Genomic DNA, 12500 nt, shown 5'->3' on the forward strand with positions numbered 1-12500 from the left:
TTTTTTTTTTCCATTTTAATATAATATTTTTTAAAAAATTATTTTTTTTTTCCCATTTTTTAAAATATTTATAAAATTTAAAAAATTTTTGGGGGCAAATTATTAAAAATTTTATATATATATAATTATATATCATAATAATATATTTAAAAATATATATTATATATATTATAATAATATATTTTATTAATTATATATTATTTTTATTTTTTTTATATATATATATTTATATATTATATATTATTTATTTTTTTATCAATTTAAAATTATATATTTTCATATATTTTTAATAATATATATATATATATTTTATAATATTAATAAAAAATAATTATTATATATTTATATATTTTATATTAATATTATAATATATAAAATTATATTATATATATATATATTTTTATTTTATATAAAAATATATATAAAAAGTTTTTTTTTAAAAAATTATATAAACTTATATTCTTATTATTTTTTTATTTATATTTTATATTTAAAATATTATATTAAATATAATATTTTTATATTATCAATAATTATATAAAAAATTTATAAATAATAAAAAAAAACAAAAAAAACCATATATATATATTTTTCTATATATATATATATAATATTATATATTTTATATATTATATATATATATATAATATATATATAACTATATAATTATATATAATTATATTATATAAAACATATAATTTAAAATAAACAATTTTAAAAAATTTTAAAATATAAATTTAAAACAAAAAAAAAATAAAAAAAACAAAAAAAAAAAAAAAAAAAAAAAAAAAAAATAAATTATATTTAATATATATATAATATTATATATTTATATATATATATATCCATATATAATTTTATTATTATATATATATAAATTATATATATATATAATTTATATAAAAATATCAAATAATAAATACTAAATAAAAAAATAACATATAAAAATTTAAAATTAATACAAAATTTAATAATAATAAATATTATATATATATATATTATATATATATTTAAGTATAATAATAATAATAAAGATAGATAATAAAAAAATTTAATAATAAAAAATAATACATACTACTACATACTAATAGTAAATAAAAATTAATTTTAAAATTATTTATTTTTTTGGAAATTAGATTAATAGATAGAAATGATATTTTTTGATAAAGGGGTAATTGTTTTTGTTTTTTTTTTTTTTTTTTTGGTTTTTGTGGTTTTGTTTTTTGGTTGTGTTTTGTATATTAATATATATTATATTATATAAAAAATTTATTTTTTTTTTTTTAATATAATAATAAAATATATATTAATTTATATATTATAATAAAATTTTATTTTATATATATATATTTATATATTTATTTATAATTTTTTTTATTTTATATTCTTTTTTCCTATATCTATAATCTATATTATATTATAAAATTTAATATATATATATAAAATAGTATATATAATAATTTATATTTATATTTATATTTATTTTTATTTTTAAAATTTATATTTATTTTTTTAATTTATATTTATATATATATATATATATATATTATATATTATATTATTTTATAAATATTTATTATTAAAATTTATATATGTATTCATATGTATTCCCATATTATTCTTTATTCAATATATTCATATATATTAATTATATATAATAATAATAAATTTTATATATATATATTCCCCCCCCCCCCCCCTTTCTCTATACATATACAAACATAAATACTTACATCTAAACTCCAAGAAAATCAGGGAATCCTGTTTCCCAAACGTGAAAAAAACAAAAACAAAAAAAAAAAACATAACTCCCATAACTACATACATAAATAATAATATATATATATATATATTATATATATTTTTAATATATATATAAAATATATAATATATCCAAATGTATCTATGTGTTTGTAGTAATTATGTATGTAATGTTGTACTTTAATTTATGTACATTGTTGTTTTTTTTATGTACACAGTAGTATGTACATATGTATTATGTAGTATGTATATTGTATGTATGTATTTGTATGTAATGTTTTGTATGTATGTATGCAGTTATGTATAAAAGGTACAAATGAAATATTTTTCACTATAAAAGACGTTCTTGTTTGTGAAGTATTCATTCTCATTCATACCTTTTATACATTTGTAAATATAAAGGTTGTATATAAGTATTTTTATGTTGTTTATGTATGTTTATGTATGTTGTTGTATGTATTATGTTTATTTATGTATTTATTAGTAGGTATTATGATGTATTTTTTGGGTATTTGTGTATTTTTATGTAATGTATTTTATGTATAAAATTTTTTTTTTTGTTTTTTTTGTTTGTTTGTTTGTTTGATTGTTTTTTTTTTGTGTGTGTGTGTTTGTGTATGTTTGTATGTTTTTGTAAGTATGTTGTGTGTGTGTTTTTTTGTGTGTATGTTGTATGTAAGTTTTCTGTTGTGTGTGTTTGTTATGTGTGTATGTGTATGTAGTTGCATGTGTGGGGTTTTTTTAATATTTTAAATAATATATATATTTTATATATATAATAATGTGTGTGTGTGTGTGTTTGTGTGTGTGTGTGTGTGTGTGTGTGTTTTTTGTGTGTGTTGTGTGTGTGTGTGTGTGTGTGTGGTGTGTGTGTGTGTGTTGTTTGTGTGTTGTTGTGTGTTGTGTGTTTTGTGTGTATGTGTGTGTGTTGTGTGGGGGGGGTTTGGGGTATTGGTTTTTTGTGTTGTGTATTGTGTTAGTGTGTGTGTGTGTGTTGTGTGTGTGGTGGTGTGGGTTGTTGTGTGTGTTGTTTTGTGTGTTTTTGTGTGGTTGTGTTTGTGTGTTGGGGTTGTTGTGTTGTTGTGTTTTTTTTTTTTTTTTTGTTTTTTATTTTGTTGTTATATTTATTATTTGTTTTTTTATTTATTATGTATATATATATATATTAATAATATAATATATTATTTTTTTTTTTATAAAAATTATATACATTATATATATTATTTTATTTTTTATATATATTTATTTTATATATTTTAATCTATAATATTATATATATATATTATATTGTTTTTTGTTTTTTTTTGTTTTTTTGTTTGTTGGGTGTGGTTGTGGTGTTTACATCTAAAAATTTTTTATATATTTATAATTTATTTAATTATATATAATATATATATTTTATAATATATATATATATATAATATATATATATTATATTTTTATTTATGGTGTGTGTGGTGTGTGCATCTGCATTTTGGTTGTGGTTTTGATATATGTGTACAAGTTTTTTAATTTTTTATATATATATAATTTATATAATAAAAATTTTATAATAAAATTTAATTTATATTATATATTATATTATATTTTATTATAAATATTATATATTTTTATAATTATATTAATATATTTATATAATTTATTATCATTCATATTTTATACATATAAAAGTAATATAAAATGTAAAATATATTAAGTAATATACATACAAAACCATTGTATGAAAATGTATGGTGTTGTTATGTAAAATGTTATTTTTTTTGTATATTTATATTTATATTATTTATTGTATATACTCCCATGGTACACATTACATTACATTTAATAACACATATTTTATTACCAAAAATTGTGGGTATTACCATATTCAACCATGTAAACTGTTAGATTATATACATATATTACATATTATACATTTATGTAAAAAACACTCTTATCATATGGTATATATGCGTATATGTAATCCTAAAAATGGCTAGTATAATCCGTTCCAAGATTGAGGTGTCATTAACATCAACGCTCGTGACAAACCCTCGAGAAAAATGCATCGCACATGACACTCCTTAATTTAAAAACGGTATTTTTCCCTAAATTTAAAATTTTTAAAAAAAGCGTTAATGTGATAGTTTTAAAAAATACATAAAAAAACATTGCTATATGTGAAAGTAATCTAAAAGAGAAAATTAAAACTAAATCGCTTTCAAATTCGACTAAAAACTATAATAGCACGCAAGTCCGCGTTGCCCGGCCTCCGCGTTCGGCTCCGGCAAAGGTGCCAAAAACCTGCTGTAAATCTGTAGATAAACTTAACGATCTTGTTGCTATTAACGCATATAATGGCTGTCAAATTTACTTTGACGAATTACGTGGAAAAAATTTTTTGGCCTTTGCCAACGATTTTACCTGGGTCGACAGAACTTTATTGGTGGCAGCCCGGGCACCATTACAACTGAAGGGAACCGACAGTGCAGCGTGTGCCAGTCTTTCCCATCGGCGTCAGATGGTATCTGTTTCTTTTTTTTTTCTTTCTTTTTGGTATTGCCCCATGAACGAAATTTTTATTCCATACTGCTTGAATTTTTCAAAATACCAAATTTTAGTTACCTGGGTTCTATTCTTGATCGAAAGTAATGAATTGTCTAAACGGTTTTATCAATTTTTTTTGAAATCTAGGGGGGTATAAAAATCAGTCTCATAATGGCCACAGTTATGCGAACGAAAACAAAAATGCGTTTGGTCCCCCCCCCCCCCCTCCTCTCTCTCTCCCTCTCTCCCCTCCCCTCTCTCCTCTCTCTCTCTCCTCTCCCTCTTCTCCTCTCTCTTCTTTTTTCTCTCTCTCTCTCTCTTTTTTTTCTCTCTTTCTGTCTCTCTTGTCTGCTCTTCTCTGTTTTCTCCTCTGTTTCTGTCTCTCTCTCTTTCTCTCTCTCTCTCTTTCTCATTTTCTCTCTTCTCTCTCTCTTCTCCCTCTCCTCTTCTCTCCTCTCTCTCTCCCCTTCTCCTCCTCTCTCTCTCCTTCCTCCTGTCTCTCTCTTTCTATATATATATATATAATATATATATATTTAAAAATTAAATTATAAATATATATATAATTATTATAATTATATTATTATATATATGTTGTTTAAAAAAATATATACACCCACACGCCACACCCACACCCACACACAAAAAACCCCCCAACACACAACACACACACACACACCCAACACACACAACACACACAAAATAAATATAATATTAATTTTATATTATAATTATATATTATATAATTATTTGATTAATACACCACCCACACACACACACACACACACACACCACCACACACACCCCCCACCCCAAAAAAAATTTTTAATATATATATATATATATATATTTTATATATTTATTAATAATTTCGTTTTTATATATATTACTATAATAGTGCGTATGTCTAATTTATAATGCATACATACATAATTTATCTCTCTCTCTCTCTCTTCTCTCTCTCCTCCTCCTCTCTCTCTCTCTCTCTCTTCTCTTCCTCCCTCCCTCTCTCTCTCTCTCTCCTCTCTCTCCTATAAAATATATTATTATATATATATAAATTAATATTGTTGTGGTTTTGTGTGTTGTGTGTGGGGTTTTTGTGGGTGTGTGTTTTGGGGTGTCTTTTGTGTGGTGTGTTTTTGTGTGTGTGTGTCTGTGTGTGTGTGTTTGTTTATCCTCCATCATACATACTACAACAACCACACACACAAAAAAAAATAATATATATATATATTATTAATTATATAAAAATATATATAAAAATAAAAATATATATATATATATAAATTATATATAAAGTTTTTATAATACCCTATTGATCTCTCAATTAGAGAGATCGATAGGTGTTAGAAAGAAAAAAAAAGGAGAAGAGAGGAGAGAAGAGGAGAGAGAGAGAGAGAGAGAGAGAGAGAGAAGAGAGAGAGAAGAAGAGGAGGAGAGAAATTGAGACAAGAAGAGGGGGAGAGAGAAAGAGAAGAAAAATTTAATTATATATTTTTATATTTTTATATAATATATTTATTGTGTGGGGGGTGTGTGTGGTGTGTGTGTGGTGGTTGTGTTGTGTGTGTGTTGTTGGTGAAAATGTATGTATGTATTTTGTATTGTTGTAAAATGTTTTGTTATGAAATATTGTTTGTATGTGTATGTGTTGTTATGTTATGTTAATTGTATTTATTGAAATGTTAATGTAATGTAATGACTTACTTATGTACTGTACATTACATGACATTACAGTACATGTCATGTGCATTGCATGGTGGCATGTGCAATGTGTGTGTTTGTTTGGGGTGTGTGTATATGTATGTTGTTGTATAAGTGTTTTTAATATATAATTAATTATTTTATATATATTATTATAATATATATATACAAAAACACACACCCCACAAAACCACACACAACACACACAACCACAACACACCCACCACACAACAAACGATATATATACATATATATATATACACACATTATATATATAGGTATATTGTGTATATATATTTATATTATATATACACATAGTTGTGTGTATGTGTGTGTATGTATATTTATATATATATTTTATATTTTAATAAAATATATATATATATATATATATATAAACATAAAAACACACACACACACACACACACACAAAAAACCCAACACACCACAACACACACACACACACACCACCCACAAAAACACACACACACACCACACACACACAAACATATATTACTATATAACACACATTATGTTATGGTAAATGTTTAATTTTTTTATATTTTATACACATAGTTGTGTTATGTGTGTGAAAGGTTTTTAAATATTTTTATATAAAATTTAATATATATAATTATATATATATATATATTTTTGTTGTATGTGTTTTATATGTATAAATCCACCACACACACACACACCACAAAAACAAAAAACCACACACCCACCCCAACACCACCAACACACAAAAAAAAAAAAAAAAAATAAATTATATTTATTTTATTTATTTTATTATATATATATATAATTATATATATACATACTACCATAGGTTTTTATTATATATAATATATATATATATATATATATATATATAATATATATATATATATATCTATCTATATATGATATATCTAGTATATGTATATGTTTAACCACACCACACAGGTAATTTTATATATAGGTTATATATATAATATATGTATGTGTGTGTATATATATGTGTGTATATATATATATATATATATATAGATATATATAAGATAGTATAATATCTATTATATATATATGTTCTTATATATATATGGTACTACCCACACACACACTGTATGTATTATACAAGGCCACTTATGTATGATATATACGTTTTACATATATTGTATGATTCATTTATCGTTTTTTATATATTTACACATTATATATATATTCTTACATCGTTTTGGTATTATATATATTTGGTAACAAGCTGAATATCGCATGCGTCAAACTCCACGGCTAACGCGATGCCAAATATTCTGTGCCATTATTGTGACTCTCTCCAAGTGTGTTGAACTGGTTTGATTACTCCATGACCTAAGGTGACCGTTGGTGCATTGATAAGACATTGATACAATACTGCCTTAGTGGAAGTCCGCCTTCGTGTCCATTTTATTTGTATTCAGGTTTTCTTGACTTATAATATTTACTAGTTTATTTTACCCAAGCACTTTCAGAGGCAATAGCAAAAGAAGCTCAAGATAATTTTCGAAAAAATAGCTATCCGACTTTCGTATATTAACCGACTTCAGAGTTTCGTTGCCTTGAAGTTAGTTTGTCCTCATAACATCTCTTCTTCTCCCCTCCCGAAAAAAATACACTGGTACTTGCTCTGTTCTCATCTTTATATTGATGCCTCATAATACGAAAATGATACGGAACGAAATACGGATCGGCTAGGGGCGTACAGAGGATCAAGTGAGTGAAGAATAATACGCCTGCACCGAGTGATTTATAAATGATGCAGATAAAGGATCTATTTGAACCGGAAGACAGAGTATAGTTACGCTATATGTTTGCTGGGAGAGGGATGACCGGAGGCCAAAGGAGGTAGCTGAAGATTTTTTTCCTGGAAAGCAGAGGAAACTAGCAAGAAAAAAACAGAGATAAAGAGACGGGAGAAAAGGCTAGTTAAGATGATATTGCGAATTCTCTCATCTCTTCTCTGTCTCTCTATCTACCTGACCCAAGTTAACTGCACTACGGATGATGCGGCAGCTCCTAAACAAAAACTGATGTTAAGAGGGTATTAAAATATGTACCTTTAGCTTCCATATCTCAGGGCAGAGGATAATCATTATAAATCCTGATTGTTTATTATAGGCTTGTATGTCTGTCTGTCTACAGCATTTTCCACTGTTTTACGTACAACAAAAGAAGTCCCATTGGCAATAATTACTGACTTTTTTTTTAGATTTATTTGTCGTCAATGTTTCCGTTTTGCTCAATGTCTTTCATATTGAAAAAACTCCTATTTGTCAATTTAGACTGTGGGTACTCCCGCCAGTCTCATCTCGTTGATTATGTGTCTCGCTTTCAAGGCAATGTATGTCAAACTCATCGCCGAAATGAATCATCTCTGGCCAGCGTTGTCTGTTGATAGATATGCTTCTGGCACTTTTAGTCGTCTGCCTGTTTCTAAATCATATGTGTCGTGCGTCTGGTAAATTCATTTCCGTACATGCATAAAAGCAAGGAGCGGATTATCCTCGTTTTTTTTTCTCTCTCTCCTTTTTATTGTCGTTCTCATTTCTCCTTGAGCAGATAAGAAAAAAACAAAGTTTGTTATAGTGATGATGATTTTTAACACTTTTATAAGGTATGAAATGTTCACAATGATTACTCCATAGTTCAGTTTATGCTTCGTTTAACCGGATTAACAATTACAGGTAAAAGCATAAAAAAAACAATCATCATAATAAAACTATCTATCTTCTCATCATCATAAAATCGTAGTAACTGTGAATATGATGACGACAACATATCAATAACAGACACTTAATAAAAACACAAATATCATTTTCTGTAATGATCAACATCTGATATTACACTGACATCCCCAACCGACCGCAGTACTTAACACTCGACATACCCCAGATTCGAAGCCCCTTCTGAAACATCCCAACTATCGACAAGCATTCCTCTTTAGTTAATCCTTAGGCGGCTCTTCACACGAAATCCAGTTCTGCAAATGGGTCTTCTTCCAACCGTGCTTCGCGAAAAGAGCCATGGATGCGTTGTTATCCTGCTCTATGCACGAAAGAGGCAAGAGTCCCGCCTTGGCCATGCTACGCGTACACTCCGTCAACACAAGCCCGGCATATCCACGGCCTCGGTGGTTCGGATCTGTCATCAGCTGACCGAGCATGCCAAGGCGAGACACTCCGACCCAAGAGGCGGGGACTTCGTCATCTGGACCGGGGGGGAGGGTCCATTCTTCTGCAGGGGAGAAAGGGGGGAGGGCAGAATGTGGGAGTTACGGTTAGTAATGTGAGACTTATGCTTGGACTTATTCCACAAGGCAAGTGTTGAATTTCAGACAGTATTTTCAAGTATTTTTTTCTTCTCCATTCAAGGAAAAGGGAAAAATATCCTTTTCTTTTCGCCAGTTCCACACTAAATACCTTAGATTCCAACTAGAGATATGAATTTTGTTCAAATACTATTGGCAGTCTGGCTGAGAAAAATTACTTGCAGTTACCAACATATCAAGCATTTATCATTAGTTTCGTAATGAACAGATGTAGGAATTTACTTAAATATGCAATCTTGCAGACACATGTATGGCGCATGATATATGTAGTGTAAGGATATGTTGTGTGTGGAGTTAGTGAGTAGTGTGTGTGGTGTGCGTGTGTGTGTGTGTGTTGTTGTGTGTGTGTTGTGTGTGTGTGTGTGTGTGTGTGTGTGTGTGTGTGTGTGTGTGTGGTGTGTGTGTTGGTCCTGTGTGTGTGATAGAGCGAGAGAGCGCGAGAGAGAGCGAGAGAGAGAGAGAGAGAGAGAGAGAGAGAGAGAGAGGGAGATTAACATCCGTCACCAGCATAGAGGGTGGGAGGTGTTGGCGCAGCAGAGGTCGGGTGGGGGTAGACGGCACAGGATGGGGCAGCCGGGTATAACGCCTGTAAGACGCTCAAGGGAAAGAGTTTTCCGAATTTCCAAGTGCTGTGCATGTGCGCCACGCCTGCGGCACCAAGCTGACACAGGACGCCAGTCTCGCATCGCCTGAAAAACAGGTTGGTTTTCTTTCACGAATATGCACATAAACTCGCACGCATGTTTGTTTTTTTTCTCATGAATATGCACATGAACACGCACACGTTTGTTTTCTCTTATGAACATGCACCTAAACACATGGATGTTTGTTTATGTTTCATGCAAATGCACATAAACACCCAAGGCATGTTAAAGCATCTCCTATCCACTCGCACGCAGGGTCACAAGTAGACCACGGTTCTTCAAACATTTTCGTCTCGATCTAGTTTGATTTTGTACAGTACTTTCATATATGTGTGTGTGTATATATAGATATATATATACATATAATATATCTATCTTATATATCTATATATATATATATATATATATAGATATATAATATATATATATATATACACACACACATATATGAAAGTACTGTACAAAAATCAAACTAGATCGAGACGAAAATGTTTGAAGAACCGTGGTCTACTTGTGACCCTGCGTGCGAGTGGATAGGAGATGCTTTAACATGCCTTGGGTGTTTATGTGCATTTGCATGAAACATAAACAAACATCCATGTGTTTAGGTGCATGTTCAATAAGAGACAACACACGTGTGTGTGTTCATGTGCATATTCATGGAAAAAACACATGCGGCGAGTTTATGTGCTAATTCGTGAAAGAAAACCAACCTGTTTTTCAGGCGATGCGAGACTGGCGTCCTGTGTCAGCTTGGTGCCGCAGGCGTGGCGCACATGCACAGCACTTGGAAATTCGGAAAACTCTTTCCCTTGAGCGTCTTACAGGCGTTATACCCGGCTGCCCCATCCTGTGCCGTCTACCCCCACCCGACCTCTGCTGCGCCCACACCTCCCACCTCTCTGGCTGGTACGGCTGCTTAATCTCTCTCTCTCTCTCTCTCTCTCTCTCTCTCTCTCTCTCTCGCTCTCTCTCGCTCTCTCTCGCTCTCTCACCACACACAACACACACCACACACACACACACACACACACACACACACACACACACACACACACACACACACACGCACACACACACACACTCACTCACTCACTCACACACTCACATATTCATACACTCACATATACTCATGCGCCATTCATGTGTCTGCAAGTTTGCATATTTAAGTAAATTCCTACATCTGTTCATTACGAAACTAATGATAAATGCTTGATATGTTGGTAACTGCAAGTAATTTTTCTCAGCCAGACTGCCAATAGTATTTTGAAACAAATTCATATCTACTAGTTGGGAATCTAAGTATTTAGTGTGGAACTGGCGAAATAGAAAAGGATATTTTTTCCCTTTTCTTGAATGGAGAAAAAACAAATACTTGAAAATCTGTCTGAAATTCACACTTGCCATGTGAATACGTCCAAGCATAGTCTCACATTTACTAACCGTAAACTCCCACATTCTGCCCTCCCCCCCTTTCTCCCCTGCGAAGATGGACCCTCCCCCCCGGTCCAGATGACGAAGTCCCCGCCTCTTGGGTCGGAGTGTCTCGCCTTGGCATGCTCGGTCAGCTGATGACAGATCCGAACCACCGAGGCCGTGGATATGCCGGGCTTGTGTTGACGGAGTGTACGCGTAGCATGGCCAAGGCGGGACTCTTGCCTCTTTCGTGCATAGAGCAGGATAACAACGCATCCATGGCTCTTTTCGCGAAGCACGGTTGGAAGAAGACCCATTTGCAGAACTGGATTTCGTGTGAAGAGCCGCCTAAGGATTAACTAAAGAGGAATGCTTGTCGATAGTTGGGATGTTTCAGAAGGGGCTTCGAATCTGGGGTATGTCGAGTGTTAAGTACTGCGGTCGGTTGGGGATGTCAGTGTAATATCAGATGTTGATCATTACAGAAAATGATATTTGTGTTTTTATTAAGTGTCTGTTATTGATATGTTGTCGTCATCATATTCACAGTTACTACGATTTTATGATGATGAGAAGATAGATAGTTTTATTATGATGATTGTTTTTTTTATGCTTTTACCTGTAATTGTTAATCCGGTTAAACGAAGCATAAACTGAACTATGGAGTAATCATTGTGAACATTTCATACCTTATAATAGTGTTAAAAATCATCATCACTATAACAAACTTTGTTTTTTTCTTATCTGCTCAAGGAGAAAATGAGAACGACAATAAAAAGGAGAGAGAGAAAAAAAACGAGGATAATCCGCTCCTTGCTTTTATGCATGTACGGAAATGAATTTACCAGACGCACGACACATGTGATTTAGAAACAGGCAGACGACTAAAAGTGCCAGAAGCATATCTATCAACAGACAGCGCTGGCCAGAGATGATTCATTTCGGCGATGAGTTTGACATACATTGCCTTGAAAGCGAGACACATATGCAACGAGATGAGACTGGCGGGAGTACCCACAGTCTAAAATTGACAAAATCGGAGTTTTTTTCAATATGAAAGCATTGAGTAAAAAAAAACGGAAACCTGACGACAAATA

General features: G+C 30.2%; 1 protein-coding gene across 1 annotated transcript in view; it reads left to right on the top strand.

Annotated features, from left to right (window-relative positions):
- The window catches only part of LOC119595546, a 19035-nt gene extending 6909 nt beyond the window's left edge, over positions 1 to 12126 (top strand). The window contains exons 4-6 of the mRNA XM_037944663.1: positions 9971 to 10043; positions 10692 to 10895; positions 11473 to 12126. Of these exons, the coding sequence (XP_037800591.1) occupies positions 9971 to 10043; positions 10692 to 10895; positions 11473 to 11559 (364 nt within the window). The 3' untranslated portion in view covers positions 11560 to 12126. The remainder of the gene's footprint in view (positions 1 to 9970; positions 10044 to 10691; positions 10896 to 11472) is intronic.
- The last annotated feature ends 374 nt before the right edge of the window (positions 12127 to 12500 follow it).

The sequence above is a fragment of the Penaeus monodon genome, chromosome 36 (genome assembly GCF_015228065.2).
Source record: "Penaeus monodon isolate SGIC_2016 chromosome 36, NSTDA_Pmon_1, whole genome shotgun sequence".
NCBI lineage: Eukaryota > Metazoa > Arthropoda > Malacostraca > Decapoda > Penaeidae > Penaeus > Penaeus monodon.